Raw genomic sequence first — 19,625 nt, 5'->3', positions numbered from 1 at the left:
GCAATGCGTTTTTTTTACAGCAAGACACCCATTGTAAGTCTATGGGTGTGCATACATGCGCATTGGCATGCTCATGTATGCATTTTTTTGCTCATGCGTTTTTTTGTTGACCATTGGTTAGACAATGGAAATTAGGGGTTTGAGTTAGGGTTAGTTGAGGGGGTTTAGGGTTAGGGTTTGGGTTAGTATGGTTTGGTTAAGGGTTAGGGTTTGAGTTAGTAGGGTTTGGTTAAGGGTTAGGGTTAGTATGGTTTGGTTAAGGGTTAGTATGGTTTGGTTAAGGGTTAGGGTTAGTAAAGTCATGGTTTGGGTTAGTGTTAATCCTAACCCTATCTTGATTTTTTTGGTGAGGCCAACTAATGTTGGAAAAAACCGCAAACGCGGTAAAAACGCACTAAAAACGCTGCGTTTTTTCATGCATGCACATAAAAATGCTTGAAAAAAACGCAGCATTTGTATGTGTTTTTTCCATGCGTTTTTTTGCGGGAAAAACGCGCTGCAAAAAAAAGCAAGTGTGAAAGTAGCCTTAGCGGCACCGTGCGCTGCGTCGAATAAACGCTAGTGTGAAACTAGCCTTAGATGACTGGAACAGAGCTGAAAACCAAGAGCTGACAAGCCAGAAGGAATCACCAGCAACTGAATAGGGCGTTGGCTGTCTTAAATCCAATCTGAGAATCCCGAGATCCAATCGTCATCCTCATTCTCAGGTGGCAGATCTCCACCGATCAAACCAGCCGCACCACCTCCCGAACCAGAGAATGAACTCACAACAGTACCCCCCCCCTTGAGGAGGGGTCAGCGAACCCTCATCCACGCCACCAGGACGACCAGGATGGGCCCGGTGAAAAGCACGAACCAATCTATTGGCATGAATATCAGGCAGAGACCCAAAAATTATCCTCCTGCCCATAACCCTTCCATTTGACCAAATACTGGACTCTCCGTCTAACCAAACGAGAATCCAATATTTTCTCTACCTCATATTCCACATTGCCATTGACTAACACAGGGTCAGGAGGTGCTGCCATAGGAACCACTGTCTCAACAAACCTCTTCAACAGAGATTTGTGAAATACGTTATGGATCTTGAACGTAACTGGAAGAGCCAATCAAAACGAAACAGGATTAAGAATTTCCAAAATCTTATAAGGACCAATAAATCTTGGTTTAAATTTAGGAGATGCAACCTTCATAGGAATATTCTTAGACGACAACCAAACCATATCAGCCACTTTAAACCGGGGACCAATGGTCCTATGCCGGTTGGAAAATCGCTGGGCCTTTTCCTGAGTGACAACTTATCCACCACTTGGTCCCATATCTGCTGCATTCTCTTAACCACAGTGTCCACACCTGAGCAGGACGAAGATTCCAATTGCCCCGAAGAGAATCGAGGATGAAACCCAAAATTACAGAAATAGGGTGACATCAAAGTGGCAGAACTAGCTCATTTGTTCAGTGCGAATTCGGCCAAGGGCAAAAATGAGACCCAATCATCCTGATCAGCAGATATAAAACATCTCAAATAAGACTCCAAGGTCTGCTTTGTTCTCTCAGTCTGTCCATTGGTCTGGGGATGAAACGCGGAGGAGAAGGATAACTGAATTCCCAGATTGGAACAAAAGGCTTTCCAGAATCTGGAAACAAACTGGACTCCTCTGTCGGACACAATGTTCTCAGGAATCCCATGTAACCGAACCACCTGTTGTAAAAACAAGGGCACCAACTCAGCGGAAGATGGCAACTTTGGGAGTGGTACAAGATGGACCATCTTCGAAAATCTATCACAAATCACCCAGATAACAGTCATTCTCTGAGAGACAGGAAGATCAGAAATAAAATCCATTGAGATATGGGTCCATGGCCTCTTGGGCACCTGCAGGGGCATCAGCAACCCACTAGAACGAGAACAGGGTTTAGACCGAGAACAAGTCCCACAGAACTGTACAAAATTCCTGACGTCACGAGATAAGGCAGGCCACCAAAAGGACCGACTCACCAAATCTCTGGTACCAAAAATACCTGGATGACCAGCCAATGAGGAGCAATGAATTTCGGACATCACTCTCTTTCTCCACTGGTCAGGAACATACAATTTTCCCATAGGGCAATGCTCAGGTTTATCCTCCTGAAATTCCTCCAAGGCGCATCTCAAATCGGGCAAAATGGCAGAAAGAACTACCCCCTCACCTAGGATAGTAGTAGGCTCAGTCACACTAAGAGAATCGGCAAAGAAACTCCTAGAAAGGGCGTCTGCCTTAACATTCTTAGTGCCCGGAAGAAAAGAGACCACAAAATTAAAACGCGTGAAAAACAAGGCCCATCTAGCCTGTCTAGGATTCAAGCGTTTGGCCGACTCCAGATAAATCAAATTCTTGTGATCGGTGAGGACCACAACTTGATGTCTAGCTCCCTCCAACCAATGTCTCCACTTCTCAAATTCCCACTTCATGGCCAACAATTCCCGATTCCCCACGTCATAGTTGCGTTCAGATGGGGAGAACTTTCGAGAAAAGAAGGCACAGGGATTCATCTTAGAAGTCACAGGGTCTTTTTGGGACAAAACAGCTCCTGCACCAATCTCAGAAGTATCCACCTCCACCTCAAATGGAAGTGAGTCATCAGGTTGCCGTAAAACTGGAGCTGAAGTAAATCTCTGCTTAAGCTCCTGAAATGCTGAGATAACCTCAGGAGACCAATTCAGAACATCAGCGCCCTTCTTGGTCAGATCAGTCAGTGGTTTGACAATACCAGGAAAATTACCTATAAATTTACGATAGAAATTAGCAAAACCCAAAAACTTCTGGAGGGCTTTCAAAGAAGTAGGCTGAACCCAATCATAAATGGCCTGTACCTTGGCCGGGTCCATTTCAATAGTCGATGGAGATAAGATAAATCCCAAAAATGAAATCCTCTGTACACCAAAGAGGCATTTCGATCCCTTAACAAACGGAATTCTCCCTCAAAATCCGGAACACAGTCCGGACGTGTTCCACATGAGAATCCCAATCACTAGAAAAGATCAAAATATCATCCAGATAGATGATCAAAAACTTATCCACAAAGTCACGGAAAATATCGTTCATAAAGGACTGGAAGACAGAAGGCGCATTAGTGAGCCCAAAAGGCATCACCAGGTACTCAAAATGTCCCTCCGGAGTATTAAACGCCGTCTTGCATTCATCCCCGTGCTTGATGCGAATAAGATTATACGCCCCCCTGAGGTCAAGCTTAGTAAACCAGCAGGCACTCTTAACTCTGGAGAATAAATAAGACATCAGAGGTAACGGGTACTGATATTTAACCGTCATCTTGTTAAGGGAACGATAATCAATACACGGTCTTAATGAGCCATCTTTCTTGGCTACAAAAAAAAACAAAACAGCACCTAAAGGTGACGAGGATGGTCTAATATGACCCTTCTCCAATGACTCCTTAATATAGGATCGCATAGCATCATGTTCGGGTACTGATAAGTTGAAAAGCCGACCCTTGGGAAATTTACACCCAGGCATCAACTCAATTGCACAGTCATAACTCCTATGAGGAGGCAAAGACGCAGACTTGCTCTCACTAAATACATCAGAAAAATCGGCCAGATAATCTGGAATATCATGAGGCTGAGGAGAGGTGAAGAAAACAGGAGCGTCCCTAAGAACACACTGACAGCCACAACTCACCACAGACACAGATTTCCAATCCAAAACTGGATTATGAGTTTGCAACCCAGGAAAACCCAGAACAATAGTATCATGCAAATTATGCAGCACCAAAAATTTACAATTTTCTTGGTGGTCTGGGGCAACTCACATCGTCACCTGGGTCCAAAACTGAGGTTTATTCTCCACCAAAGGAGTAGCATCAATGCCCCTCAAAGGAATAGGCGTCCGCAGAGGCGTCATGGAAAAACCACAACGTTTAGCAAAGTCCAAATCCATCAGATTCAATGCTGCTTCTGAATCCACAAAAGCCTTCATGGAAAACGTGGATAAGGAGCAGATCAGAGTAATTGCCAAAAGAAACTTAGGTTGTATACTGAACACAGCAAATGTGTGTGCAAAACGTTTCTCTCGTTTTGGACAGACAGAAATAGTATGAGAGACGTCTCCACAGAAAAAACACAGCTTATTACGCCTTCTAAACTCCTGACGTTGCGCCCTAGACAAAACTCTATCACATTGCATAGGTTCAGACATTTGTCCAAAAGGTGGCAACGCCTCGTGTAGTTTTGCGTTCACGTAAACGCCGATCAATTTGAATGGCTAATGACATAGAATCGTCAAGACCAGAGGGAACAGGAAATCCCACCATAGTATCTTTTACGGTTTTTGACAAACCCTTCCGAAAGAGAGCTGCCAAGGCACTATCATTCCATGTAGTAAGGACCGCCCACTTTCGGAATTTTTGGTAGTATAACTCTGCAAAATCCTGACCCTGGTTCAATACCAATAGGGCTTTCTCAGCTTAATCAATAGCATTAGGTTCATCATACAACAACCCCAAGGCTTGAAAAAAATGCATCCACATTAGTCAGAATAGGATCTTCAGGTGTCAAAGAAAACGCCCAATCCTGGGGATCGCCGCGCAGCAAAGAGATTACAATTTTAACCTGCTGCGCAGAGCTCCCCGATGAATTAGGCTTCAAGGCAAGAAATAATTTACAATTATTCTTAAAATTCAAAAATTTAGACCGATCCCCAAAAAACACATCAGGAGTAGGGATCTTTGGTTCAGCAGCATGGGAATGAGCGAGATAGGCAGAAATTCCCCACACTTCAGCAGTGAGCTGCTCCACACGATCAGACAATCGTTTAATCTCCATTAAGACAAAAAAAAAATCCTCCTACGGCCCCAGAGAAAAAATATATATATATATATATATATATATATATATATATATATATATATATATATATATATATATATATATATATATATATATATATATAAATTTCTGACACTTTTTTTTTTTTTTTTACAATTATTTCCTGCTTTTGAGTACCCTAGAATCTGCGGTATGGCTGGTGATTCTGTTATGATTGGGTCACCGAGGAGAAAAAAAACAAAACAAGCTAAGCCACAGAAAACCAGAGAGGTTGGTAACTATGCAGATTGCAGATCCCTGATCTTACCACACAACTAGCAGTAGCCATGGAGCGTGCCTACAATGTTCCTACACGCCTCGTCACGGTCGGAGGACTACATAAGCCTAAAGCAAGAAAAGAGAAAACTAACTGCCCCAGAGCAGACCCCAAAGGAATAGATAGCCCCCACACATGTATTGACGGTGAAACAAGATGAAGGCACAAACACAGGCAGGAAAATAGGCTGAGCAAAATGATGGGGCCCAAACTAACTAGATAGGAAAGGAAAGGCAAGTCACTATCTGCAACGTGCAAAAAACCCTACAAAAATAATGTCCAACACTTCAGATAGCAAAATTAACCCTGAAGTCACTAGACTTCTCCCACTATATCAGCACTCTGGAATATTCTGAGACAGAGCAAAAAGAGACCGAAATAGTAAGGGAAAAAAGCCAATTGGCAAAATACTGATAAATAAGAGTGGAAATTCAGCTCAGCCCCCAGCCGGGGCTGGCAGACCACACAAAAAACTGAATAGACCAACAAAATCAAGTGTGAACATTAGCAGAAAAACTTAGCTTTAGATGACTGGAACAGAGCTGAAAACCAAGAGCTGACAAGCCAGAAGGAATCACCAGCAACTGAATAGGGCGTCGGCTGTCTTAAATCCAATCTGAGAATCCTGAGATCCAATAGTCATCCTCATTCTCAGGTGGCAGATCTCCACCGATCAAACCAGCCGCACCACCTCCTGAACCAGAGAATTAACTCACAACAGCCGACCATACGAGGTACGGCCCACCCAAGGCACAAGTCAGAAGGTCTAAGCCAGAGGCACAAAGCCACAACGCCCGAGGTACGATGAAGCACAGAGGTATTATGACCCCCAAATGACACCTTGAGGCCCAGAGGTACCAAAGTCTTATGACGCAATATTATGCACAGAGGCCCTATGCTGTACCGAAGCACTACGACGCAATATGATGTGCCAAGACACTATGGGGCGCTATGAAGCAATATGATGCATAGAGCCACTATGAAGCTTTATGATGCACCAACGGACTATGAAGCTATATGATGCAGTATGATGCACAGAGACACTATAAAGCGCCATGATGCAATATGATGTACAAAGGCAATATGAAGCCGTATGATGCACTATAATGCACAAAGGCAATATGAAGCCATATGATGTACGGAGGTACTACAAAGCGCTATGATGCAATACGATGCACAAAGGCATTATGAAGCCATATAGTGGAATACGCTGCATAGAGGTCCTATGAAGCCCCATGATGCCGTATGATGTACAGAGGCACTATGAAGCCCCCTGATGCTGTATGATGTACAGAGGCACTAAGCAGCCCCCCGATGCTGTATGATGTAGAGGCACTATGCAGCCCCCTGATGCAGTCTGATGCGCAAAGGAACAATGAAGCCATATGATGTACAAAGGCACTGTGAAGCCATATGAAGTATGATGCACAAAGGTACTATGAAGCCATATGATGCACAGAGGTACTATGAAGCACAATGATGCCATATGAAGCACAATGATGCCATATGATGCACAGCGGCAGTATCATGCACAGCGGCGACATGATGCACGGAGGCGACATGAGGCACGGAGGCGACATGAGGCACGGAGGCGACATGAGGCACGGAGGCGACATGAGGCACGGAGGCGACATGAGGCACGGAGGCGACATGAGGCACGGAGGCGACATGAGGCACGGAGGCAACATGATGTAATATGATGCACAGACTACGGCCCTGCTTGAAGGTGCCAAACGAGAGACCAGGCCCACAGTTACCTCCAAGACAGCAATCAGAGATCCGGATAAACCTCCGCTCTGAATAGTACATCTCAACTGTCAGACCGGCTCCACCAGACATGGCGTGCATCTGAGGTCACATTATGAGATGTAGCTTAGACATATGGACTTACTATAGCCTAGAGGTCCAAGGCCTAGCTGCTTATATGTGAAGACACATATCAGCACATGAGGCTCTAGCCCCAGCTTTGGCACCAAGGCATGAGGCTAGTATTAGCCGAGGCCCAGGCCATGAACCCAACATTCCAACGTGCACTCACCTGTGCTGGCTCCACACCTGCTAGAAAGACAGGGGGAGCTGGTAACGCCGAGAGCCTACCATGGATGGAAGTGGCATTCGGTCAGGAATGTTGTATTACTGCCAGTGATTTCTTCTCCTGTGCCCCACGAGATCCAAGAAACTAGCCTGTTGCCTGTCTCGTTCTGCACTTCCGCGTTCTGCCGTGGAACGCAAGCTGACCTTATGCTGACGTTACCGGAGGCGCGACGGCCTTCTCCACCACGTGTTTTCCGGAAGTAGCGATGTTTTTCCGGCCGGCGTCCAAGAGCCTCCCACCAGGAGGAGCAGCTCAACCCAGAAGCTCGTCCGCTCGACTGGTGTTTGGGGCAGAGGGACTCCCCACCGGGGAGTGTCGGCCCTGGGCCCCTTGACAGGGGCAAGGATTGGACGCGCCGCACGATCCCCCTGAGCTCATCATGCAAGCTGGCTGCGGAACTTCTCCAAGAGGTGTCAGCCACGGTCCACTTGACGGGGGGAAGAGAGGGCTAAGACCCCCAATCCCCGAGACCGTCTGGTACAGTGAATGACTGCTGAGGGACCTCTCCCAGAGAGGAATCAGCCACGGACCGCCTGCCAGGGGGAATGGAAAGCCATAAACGTCCACAGGCTATCTTCTCTCTAAGAGCAACCTCTCATACAACTGTCCCTTGCTGGGACAGGAAAAACACTGGAGGGTGGAGGTGGGAGGGGCCTTTTAACCTCTCTGTGATCCTGTCCCGCTATAGGTCAAGGAAGGACTTCCTCCATTGGTGCTGTCCAGAGGGACAAAAAGGAAAATGGGGTTATTTGGCACCATATAACTCCAAATCTGAAGCGAGCGCTGCTGACGACGTTCTCATAATGGCGTTGCTCACACCTGATTCACAAGGGCGGCTCTGGACAGTCCCTAAAACACAGCCTTAAAAGTTGGCGTATGAAATACCTGGAGGTCCGACTGCACTAACTTTCACGCCCCCTGAATCAGAACAAAGAAGCATTCCTATCTCCTATACCAGCATGTAGCTGTAATAATGATCATATTAACCAATACCTTCAATTAGAACTGTAGGATAGTTCTTCTGATTAGCTATGTCACTTACCCCATGTACAAAGCATTGCAGTAGCTTATTCATGGTTACAACCAATAACTCACTATGTGAGTAGTCATAACCATGGATACCTTGGCTTCTGCAATGCTATGCACATGGGGGAAAGTGACATAGCTAATCAGAAGAACTATCCTACATTTCTATTATAACTACTACATAGTGGGAGAGGAATTTGCAAGAAAAAAAAAAAAAAAAAAGCACCATTCACAGACTGATCAAGGTCACAACAGATTTATTACCCGGGTTGGAGAATCTTCACTTCTTAGTGTTGTGAACGTAGTTTGTTATATGGAGTGGATGGGGAGAGGGTCACAAATGTGAGCGAAGTATACAAAAAGAAGAAAAATAAAAGTAATACTGTACAAAAGATATAAAAACAAAAAAGTAAATACAATACCGAGGGCATGGGGTGGTCCATCTGTCCTCTGCACAGGCAGTGACGATTACATGAAAGGGAGGCCAGGGGTAAATGCAGGAGAAGCTACCAGTTTCCCTTTAACTAGATCTTTGGAAAGAGTATTCCTCGGAAGGGGAGCCCTTCAGAGAATCTATAACCCCCTCCTCAAAAAAAAAAACAAAAACCTGGAAGTTGATCAAACAGGGTCTGTCTTAACTCTGCTTTGCAGCAGTTCCTCTGCCCTCCAGCAGTTGGAGTAGTGTTTTGTGCAGAGTCTGGCACACGCGAGAGTATCCCAACCGGCTGAGATGCAGGTAGTCGTACATGTCGTGGTGGCTGATGGTGCCGTCAGAATGAACGAACCCGGGGTCCACATCTAGAAGTATTGCGTTGGGCGTAGACTGCAGGGCGTCCGCCAACAGCTCGTTCACCCTCCTGTTCCTCTCCCGCAGAGGATTGGGGTTTTTCCCTCGAGGCAACAGACCCTGTAAAATGGAGTCAAAATACTAATAAAAAGAGGAATGTAATACTGGAAAAGAAAGAAACGGGGAGGGAAGGACTCTGATCCTCTTACGGGGGCAGGCAGTGTCAGTGGTCCTTGGCTACTTATAAAGACAAGTCTCAGCGTCACTCACCAGCACGATGACCTTGGCCTGTGGTTGCCTCTGCTCCATACACTGCACAATGGCTTGAATCCCCCCTGCGATCTGCTCGGTCGTGTGCCCCATGTTATATGTGCCCACCCAAAGCACGATGATCTGGTGGGGAAGTAACAGCTCCAGTAAGTGATCAGATTCAGCAGGGACCAGGAGTCATATTCCACAATCAAGGTAACATTAGTCATGTGCCAACAAAATGAACGCTCGGCCAAAAATGAGGACAGCAAAAGAAAGGCACGGCCACTGGGGTACATGGGTTTTCCAATTCTGTAAGAGAAAGCCTGCGAGTCCTGCTTCCTCCCACCCAATCATAGAAAAAGCCTGCGAGTCCTGCTTCACCCACTCAATCAGAAAGCCTGAGTCCCTGCTTCCCCCACCCAATCATAGAGAAAGCCTGCGAGTCCTGCTTCTCCCACCCAATCAGAAAGCCTGTGAGTCCTGCTTCCCCCACCCACTCATACAGAAAGCCTGTGAGTCCTGCTTCCCTCACCCAATCATAGGGAAAGTCTGAGTCCTGCTTTCTCCCACCCAATTATACAGAAAGCCTGTGAGTCCTGCTTCCACCACCCAGAGAAAGCCTGTGAGTCCTGCTTCCCTCACCCTCTCATACAGAAAGCCTGTGTCCTGCTTCACCCACCCACTCCTACAGAAAGCCTGTGAGGCCTGCTTCCCTCACCCAATCATAGGGGAAGTCTGCGAGTCCTGCTTTCTCCCACCAAATCATACAGAAAGCTTGCGAGTCGTGCTTCCTCACCCACTCAGAGAAAGCCTGCGAGTCGTGCTTCCATCACCCACTCAGAGAAAGCCTGCGAGTCGTGCTTCCCTCACCCACTCCTACAGAAAGCTTGTGAAGCCTGCTTCCCTCACCCAATCATAGGGAAAGTCTGTGTCCTGCTTTCTCCCACCCAATTATACAGAAAGTCTGTGAGTCCTGCATCCCTCACCTACTCATACAGAAAGCCTGCGAGTCCTGCTTCTTCCACCCACTCATACAGAAAGCTTTTGAGTTTTGCATCCATCTCCCACTGACAAATTGTAAGCCCTGCTCCTTCCCACTCACTCAGAGTGTTCATCCATAGTTATTATATTGTTTCGGATGGTGAAGAGATAAAAAAAGGTGGGCATGTACATCTGAAAAACGTACCTACAATTTAATTTTTTTTCCTTGAATATTCTTTATAGGGTCCAGAGCTCTAAACTCTCTTTTTACTGCTACACATCCTGCATCCACCACTAGAGGGAGATCACGGTATGTGTTCATTTACTGACTAATGGAAGCAGCAATAATTACACAATTTGCTCCCCCTTGTGACAGTGAAACGGAATTTACTTTACAGGACAAGTGATAAATGTAAGGACCACTGGTGACCCCACTAACACTGAAACATTAGGTGGGACTCAGTACAAGTGTGAGAATAGGGAAATCTCCCATTCCATTATAATCTATAAGGATGATGGAAATAATGGATTACGCTGATCCTCGTGGACCTTTATGAAGGTGACAGATTAGAGACAATCCATAATATGAGCGTCCTGAGCGTCCGGTGATTGACCTTTGGTTTGATGTGTTCCAGTTCCCCATTTTCCAGTCTCCATAGGACGTGTTGGGTGCCGTCACCCAGTCCCCCAAAGTTCAGGGCGTGTAGAGGAGAGAAGAGATCCCTCCAGATCTGAGGATGAAGAAGTCACGTAAGAAGCAGCTATGAACAAAAATATATACATTTTCAGCAATGGTCATTAAAGGGAAGGTGCCGCAATTTTTTAGTTTTGTATTAACGATTATATAATCATTTATTTTAAAATTAAATATTAGTTTTTTATTTATTCATTTTTATTTTAACCACTCGGGGTGCCATTTCCATTTTGGGGGGTGTGTCTCATACGGCAGTCCCTGGGTATAAGAGCCTGTGGACAGATGGCGACTTCTCTTGTATTGAAGCCGCTCCTTCTCTCTCTTATCCTTGACTTGGGCTGTCCAGGTCAGAGCTGTGGGAGGTGATCACGACCATCTTTGTGTAGCCCGCAATGTCTCATGCGGGCTCCACTTTCCCCGTCATCGCACACACTGCATAGTCAATGTGTGCAGGACAGGGGCTGCCGGGGAGAATGTGCTGCGGAGCAGCGATCACATCCCAGCAGCACACCGCTGACCTGATCACAGCTCACAGAAGACACATCACTGCCTGGGACCCCAAGGAAGGAAAGGAGAAACGTTTATGGAATGGGGTCCATACACCGGGATGGGGGCCATTATACAGAGGGCTCGGTGGTGTAGTTCCTGACATCAGCGCTCATCACTCTGAACGAGGCTCCGCAGCCTTTGGACGCCAGGAATCGATGAGAGAACACCATGGACTATGTCGCTTCTGCATGGGAACTTTTTCCTTTCAAATAAATTGATGAACGAGGGATGGTGTCTGGTCTTTATTTCTCTCGCTTTATTTTTTCAGGTTTCAATTTGTGGACTACGGCTGACCTGCATGGGGTTTTTTTTTCAAAAATAAATTGGTGAAGCAATGGCAGGGAGTGTTTTTTTTTTTTTTAAATATTTTTCTACCTGTGTGCTGCCATCAACCCCAATTGCCACCGCACCAGAGAGCGAAGGCAAGTGCCAGAAATGGCATATCTAATGTGATGCACCACTTATGGGGTGGCTGCAGGCTGATATTTTAGGCTGGGAAGGGGCAAATAACCAGGGACCTTCATAAGGCTACTTTCAGACTAGCATACTGAGGCGCAGCGCAGGGCCGCAGCTAAGCCCCGCCCCCGCCTCCTCCGGTCAGCTCCTCCTATGATCGCATGACGCTGCATGCGATCAGCTACCCTATATTTAGCATTGGATACACTGGCCGTGCACTGGTATGATTTTGCCGGCGCTGCGCCGAGCGCACAAAAATGCAACAGAGTGTGTTTTTGAGCGCTCGGCGCAGTGCCAAAAAGGCGATGCGATCATAGGAGGAGCTGACCGGAGGAGGTGCGGCCAGGGCTTAGCGGCGGCCCAGCACTGCGCCTCAGTACGTTAGTCTGAAAGTAGCCTAACATGATAATATCAGCTCATCACAGCTGCTTTACCATGGCTGGGGGGGGGGGGGAAATACAAATTTTTTTTTTTTACAGCTCCACTTATTAGGGTAAATACCCTTTACAGCCATATGAAAAGCACTGACAGGTGCAAATTTATTATATGTTGTGACATATCTACAGGACATCTATGTGGTCTTATTAGCCCTCTGCTCCAATAGAAGTGGACAGAGCAAGGATACACATTTCTAAGGGAGCAGTGGTGCAATGTGTGAGCCCGCTCCGTCCCCTTCAAAGGGAGCAGTGGTGTAATGTGTGAGCCCGCTGTCCCCTTCTATGGGAGCAGTGGTGCAATACGTGAGACTGCTCCGTCCCCTTCTATGGGAGCAGTGGTGCAATATGTGAGCCTGCTCCGTCCCCTTCTATGGAAGCAGTGGTGCAATATGTGAGCCCGCTCCGTCCCCTTCTATGGAAGCAGTGGTGCAATGTGTGAGCCCGCTCCGTCCCCTTTTATGGAAGCAGTGGTGCAATGTGTGAGCCTGCTCCGTCCCCTTCTATGGAAACAGTGGTGCAATATGTGAGCCTGCTCCGTCCCCTTCTATGGAAGCAGTGGTGCAATATGTGAGCCCACTCCGTCCCCTTCTAAGGGAGCAGTGGTGTAATGTGTGAGCCCGCTCTGTCCCCTTCTATGGGAGCAGTGGTACAATGTGTGAGCCTGCTCCGTCCCCTTCTATGGGAGTAGTAGTGTAAAGTATGAGCCCGCTCCATCTACGTCTATGGTAGTAATGGTGTAGTGTGTGACCACCGCTCCGTCCACTTCTATAGGTAGGAGCAGTGATGTAATGTGTGACCCCCAATCCGTCTACTTGTATAGGAGCAGTGGTGTAATGTATGAGCCCGCTCTACATCTATGGGACTAGTAATATAGTGGATGCAGCAGGGTCACACAGTACGGGGGGGGGGGGGGGTCACACGTTACATCACTGTGATCCTAAACTTCGTCCTCTTATCCTTTTACAAACACCCAGGAGGGGAGGAGAGCAGTGATGTCACACACGTGACCAGACCCAGTCCACATTTACTGCAGTCGCAATTAGTGTTCAGCATTCCGATACCGCAAGTATCGGATATCGGCCGATATTCACTGTATCGGTATTCCGATACTGAGTTCAGATACGTTTAGCATATCGAATACCGTAATCGGAAGTTCCCATAATGCTATGAGCCAGTTTGATTTGATTCAGCCAATGACAATCCTCAGAAGTGTGGGCACATCCTGTTAGGCATGTAGGCATGTTAACTAATGGCATGGCTGTGATTGGCTGCTGAAATGATGTCATGACGCACTATAAAAGCCGCCATTTCGGGTTCACTCTGCTGTTAGGGACAGGCTGCTGTTCAAGACTGTGAAGGACAGTTAGAGATAGCGATTTTCAAAATCATAGTGTGCTTTACTCAGGCTACATAATCCACCACTGTAGCTTTCTTTTCCCTAGCAGCAGTGTTCACAGCTGTCTGCAAGGTCTGTGTGAGTGCAGCTCACGCTGAGTAGTGTGTCCTGCAGCCACGTCTGGTTGTAGGACGCTCAGCGTGCATCACTGCCTCATACATATTTTTCTTTTATTGCAGCTCATTTTTTATTCTCCTATTAGTGTGCATCCATCCGTATCCATATACGTTGATTGAAAACACTATAGGAGTAGACAGCGGAGCCTTTCTGCAGTTTCTGCAGCCTTTCAGTGCTAGTGCCCACTTATCTGCACTGTTCACGGCTGTCTGAGAGGTCTCTGTGTGTGAGTGCAGCTCACGCTGAGTAGTGTGTCCTTCAGCTACGTCTGGTTGTAGGCCGCTCAGCGTGCGTCACATATTTTTCTTTTATTGCAGCTCATTTTTTATTCTCCTATTAGTGTGCATCCATCCGTATCCATCTACATTGGTTGGTTGCAAACACTATATAGGAGTAGATAGAGGAGCCTTTTTCCTGGCTTGTGCCCTTCAGCTGCAGCCAGAATAGTATTACCCTATTTTTTGGAGCCTCATCTATTGCATTGCAGGTTACCTTCCTGAATTGTAATAGCTCCAAAAAGTTTGTAATACTATCGCTTTCAAATCTTTGGTCACATCCTTTATTTTTTTCTTTTTTTCAAAAAAACAAAAAGTTCACCAAACACTCCATTTGACAGTTGTGTAGGCCACATTAGCTCCCATTAAAGTGTAGTCCACACACACTTCATAAAATTAGTGTTTCTTATACCAGTTACCAGCTATTCGGGAATAAGCACACTAAGCCCCCCTTTGTACTTTTCTGCCTATCTTTATCAGTCTACTAAGATGAAGAAGGCAGGGAGTAAGGCACGTGGGCGTGGAGTTTCAGCAGGGAGAGGATGTGGGGATTCTGCAGGGAGAGGACGTGGGGATTCTGTGCCTGCTGCGGGCACCAGTGAGTCAGCATCCCCCAGTTTTAGCAGGCAACAGTCCTTTATGCACAGCTTTGTAGGACCTCGCCGTACCCCACTGCTGCGGGAAGAACAAATTGAAGCCGTTGTCGGATGGATGGCAGCTAACGCATCGACTTCAATGACTTCCACGTCCTCTCAGGGCCAGAGCACTGAAGAGCAACCATCTGTCTCTTAACCACCTGCCAAATTGCAAAGGCAGTCAGAGAGCCCTGGACAGGAGCCATCACAGTCTCTACTTCTGTTCTCTGAATCTGTTGGCTTGGAAAGAGGGGGCCAGCCAAGCAGCATTCAAGAATGTGAAGAAGAGGGAGTATGCAGTGATGCGCAACTTCTTTGTCCCTCTGAATCTGAAGAGGCGGGTGGGCCAATGCCTATGGTCAGCACACCTCAGTACGCATCAGATGATGACGAGACTCAGGTGCCACTTTCTGGTGTGTACGGTGCTGGCGAGAAAACCCAGAAGCAGGTGTTTGAAGAGGGGAGTATAGATGATGAGGTCCTTGTCCCATCATGGCGTGAGGAACAGGAAGGTGGTGGGAGCAGCTCTGAGGAAGAGATTCCCCGAACGGCCAAAACAGGAGGGAGAGGGAGGGGGCAGACTTGGTTGCCTGTAGCCTCCACTTCAGCACCCGTTAGGAGCATTCCTCTTCCAAAAGCCAAAACGGGCGCTCCCAAGACTTGCAGTGCGTGGTCCTTTTTTGACAGTTGCAGATGACATCTGCTTTGTCAAATGCAAGCTGTGTCATCAGGAAGTCAAAAGAGGGAAAAATGTCAGCAACCTCAATACCACAAATATGTGGAAACATGTGCGGACCAAGCACGAGCTGGAGTTACACAGACACACTCAAGACGTAGGCCATCGTACACCACCACCTACCACCTCTTCAGCTCGTGTTGGGGCCTCTTCCTCCAGCTCACACACAGCTGGTTCGGCTTCCTCACAGGATCGCCAAGGAAGAACCTCTGGCACTGTTGTCCAGAGACCCAGTGACATTCCACCCACAGCATCACGTTCCCAGTCACCCTCACACTCCCAGGCCACTCTACAGCCATCGGTAGCACAGGCATGGGAGAAAAGGCGGCCATACTCGGCATACTATCCCCGAGCACAGGCTCTGAATGCTGGCATTGCCAAAATACTGGCCCTTGAAATGCTCTCATTCAGGCTGGTGGAGACTGACACCTTCCGAAACTTCATGGCATTGGCAGTCCCACAATACAATGTGCCCAGCCGCTATTATTTCAGCAGGCAAGCCGTCCCTGCCCTGCAAAAGCATGTGGAGGGAAAAATAAAACATGCACTACTAAAGGCCGTCAGTAGCAAGGTCCACCTGACCACCGATGCGTGGACCAGTAACCATGGACAGGGACGATACCCTTCCATCACTGCCCATTGGGTCAATGTTGTGGAGCCGGGTACAGATCTGGAGAGTGGCGCTGTACGTGTTTTGCCAACTAAACGGATTGCAGGAATCCAGTCTATACACATTGACTCCTCCTCCTACTCAAGTTCCTCATAAACAGCGCTGCAGGAGCCTGTTACGACCGATATGAGCACAGCCGTGGCCAAACGTCAACAGGCCATACTGAAATTAATTTCTTTGGGGAATCGAAGCCACACAGCTCTGGAATGCCATCAAGGAGGAGAGCGACGTGTGGTTTCTGCCAGCGAATCTCCAGCCAGGCTTGGTAGTGTGTGACAATGGCCGAAATCTGGTGGCAGATCTGGGCCTAGGCAACCTCACTCACATCCCATGTCTGGCACATGTGCTGAACTTGGTTGTGCAGAGCTTTCAGAGGGACTATCCGGATCTTGATGCACTGCTGCACAAGGTCCGCATTGAGTGCGCTCACTTGCGGCGTTCCAGCACGGCAAGATCGTGCCTTGCTGCTCTGCAGCGCCGATTACGCCTTCCGGAACATCGCATCATATGTGACCTACCCACCAGGTGGAATTCAACGTTACATATGTTGGAGCGGTTGTGTGAGCAGCAGGCAGCAGTAATGGAGTACCAGCTGCATCAGGCGCAAACAAGTCGCACTGTGCGCCGGACACACTTCAGCACCACTGAGTGGGCCTCTATGAAGGACATCTGCCTCGTTTTGCATGCCTTCGATGATTCCACGCGGATGGCGAGTGCAGATGATGCACTAGTCAGCATGACTGTCCCCCTTATCTGCCTGCTTCAAAAAACACTGCAAGCACTAAGGGAGGAGGTTTTGGAAGAGGTGGAGGATGAGGAGTCACAAATGCCATCTGCTTCTGGATAGTCTGCGCTACGTGGTTCCTCACAAAGGCCTAGGCAGGGGACACTTTGTGAGGAGGATGAGGAGGAGTCAATGGAGGAGGAAGACATCTCTCCAGAGGAGGGAGGTACCCAATGCTCTAGTCAGTATGTACAGCGAGGGTGGGTGATGCAGAGCAGGCAGAGGTGACGACTAAAGCAGGGGACAGCGTTTCTTTGGCAGTTGGGAGTCTGCATGGTTGATTTCATGCTGCAGTGCCTGAGAAACGACCGCCGCATCGCCTACATTCTCAACACGGCTGATTATTGGGTGTACACCCTCCTAGATCCTCGCTACCGGGACAACTTACAAAGCCTCATACCACCGTTGAACCGGGAGCATAAAATGCGGGAGTACCAAAACACACTGGTGCAGTCTATCATGTTCTCCATTCCACCCGACAGCAGTGCTGCTAGTGCTTTACAAAGCAGCTCTGTGCGTCGAGGCAGTGGAGGAAGCTCTGCACAAAGAGGGAGCAGAGGCAGCGCCTCAGCACAAGGCAAGACCAGTATGGCCCAAATGTGGCAAAGTTTTGTGTGTCCGCCACAAATGTCTACACCATCACAGACGGCTCCAGTCAGCAGGAAGCAACGTTTCCGTCAGATGGTGACAGACTACATGTCTTGCCCTGTCAGTGTACTCCCAGACGGCTCTTCCCCCTTCAAGTTTTGGGTCTCTAAGCTCGATACATGGCCAGAGCTTAGCCAGTATGCATTGGAGGTGCTGGCTTGCCCTGCTGCCAGTGTATTAACGGAACGCGTCTTTAGTGCCGCAGGTGGTGTACTAACAGACCATTACTAGTAGTGGGAATGTGGACAGAGCAGGAGACATTGCCGGACACACATCAGGGGAACAGCTGACGTTACTGAACCCCAGTAACACAGGAACAAGTGTGGATTGTGCAGACGCCACTTCTGATCAGCAACTGGCGGGGTTGGAGGCCAGGGGAAATACTAGAGACAGAGTGGAGCCAGAGGCCTAGTTGTAGCACGTTTAAAATCAGTAGTAGTCTACAACAGATATTAAACTTGATGAAATTAGGCCTCAGCCTACACCCTGATTGACCCTGGGCTCCAACATCGCCAGTTGCTGTTCAGAAGTGTCTTTGGCACGGGTACTCCCTCCTGGCCATCCTGGTTCCAGCACGCCTGCTGTTTCCGGGTAGTGTCAACGTCACTTTGCCACAGACTTGTTGTCCGGTCGTGCTGCGGTCGGGTTAGCCGAGTCTATGGTGCCTGCAGTTTAGGTGCTTCCTATGTGGGCTGCGGGATCTGGTAATAAAGGCTGGTTCCGTAGTGCCAATAGGACAAGCACCCCCTGTAGGACTGTGGGTTTCGGTAACTGCGGCCTGCTCGCGGCCTTGCAACTTTGTTTATCATGGGTACCTTCTGCTACCCATCTGGGTTCCAGCACCGTCATTTGGTTCTTGGCAGTGCCTTTGGCCGAGGTGCCTCCTTCTCGGTATCCGAGTTCCAGCAACGTCTGCTGGTTTTTGGTAGTGCTTTGTAGCACAGGTACCTCCTGCTTAGAAACCGTGTTCCAGCACCGTCAGCTGGTACATGGTTGTGCCATTGGCTCTTGTTCCTTCTGCTGCCCCTCCGGTTTCCAGCACCGTCAGTTGGTTCTCGGCAGTGTCTTTGGCACGGGTATTCCCTCCTGCCCAGCCTATTTCCAGCACTCCTGCTGTTTCCGGGTAGTGTCAACGTCACTTTGCCACCAATACGTTGTCCGGTCGTGTTGCGGTCGGGTTAGCCGAGTCTATGGTGCCTGCAGTTTATGTGCTTCCTATGTGGGCTGCGGGTTCTGGTAATAAAGGCTGGTTCCGTAGTGCCAATAGGACAAGCACCCCCTGTAGGACTGTGGGTTTCGGTAACTGCGGCCTGCTCGCGGCCTTGCAACTTTGTTTATCATGGGTACCTTCTGCTACCCATCCGGGTTCCAGCACCGTCAGCTGGTTCTCGGGAGTGCCTTTGGCTGAGGTGCCTCCTTCTCGGTATCCGAGTTCCAGCAACGTCTGCTGGTCCTTGGTAGTGCTTTCTAGCACAGGTACCTCCTGCTCAGTAGCCGTGTTCCAGCACCGTCAGCTGGTCCACGGTTGTGCCATTGGCTCTTGTTCCTTCTGCTGCCCCTCCGGGTTCCAGCACCATCAGCTGGTCCTCGCTTGTTCCATTTGCTCTTGCAGCTTCTGCTACCCATCCGGGTTCCAGCACCGTCAGCTGGTTCCAGGCAGAGCTTTTGGCCTAGGTGCCTCCTTCTCGGTATCCGAGTTCCAGCAAAGTCTGCTGGTCCTTGGTAGTGCTTTCTAGCACAGGTACCTCCTGCTTAGTAACCGTGTTCCAGCACCGTCAGCTGGTCCACAGTTGTGCCATCGGCTCTTGTTCCTTATGCTGCCCCTCCGGGTTCCAGCACCATCAGCTGGTCCTCGCTAGTTCCAGCATCTATGTTATATGCTCCAGCATCTCCTATGTGATGTATATGCTGCAGAATCTCCTATGTGATGCATGTACAGCAGTCCC

General features: G+C 48.4%; 1 protein-coding gene across 3 annotated transcripts in view; it reads right to left on the bottom strand.

The window, feature by feature from the left end:
- Window positions 1–8,502: 8,502 nt before the first annotated feature.
- Window positions 8,503–19,625, bottom strand: part of PAFAH1B3 (platelet activating factor acetylhydrolase 1b catalytic subunit 3) — a 52,153-nt gene continuing 41,030 nt past the window's right edge. For all 3 annotated transcript variants that reach the window (XM_073570723.1, XM_073570724.1, XM_073570725.1), the window contains exons 4-6: window positions 10,897–11,013; window positions 9,320–9,442; window positions 8,503–9,169 (exon numbers count right to left, since the gene is read on the bottom strand). In XM_073570723.1, coding sequence (XP_073426824.1) covers window positions 8,897–9,169; window positions 9,320–9,442; window positions 10,897–11,013 — 513 coding nt within the window. In that variant the 3' untranslated portion in view covers window positions 8,503–8,896. The remainder of the gene's footprint in view (window positions 9,170–9,319; window positions 9,443–10,896; window positions 11,014–19,625) is intronic.

The sequence above is a fragment of the Dendrobates tinctorius genome, unplaced genomic scaffold (genome assembly GCF_039654945.1).
Source record: "Dendrobates tinctorius isolate UK_male_01 unplaced genomic scaffold, ASM3965494v1 ptg000028l, whole genome shotgun sequence".
Lineage (NCBI taxonomy): Eukaryota > Metazoa > Chordata > Amphibia > Anura > Dendrobatidae > Dendrobates > Dendrobates tinctorius.
Note: the sequence above shows the minus strand (reverse complement) of the source record. Positions and strands in the feature narration are given on the sequence as shown.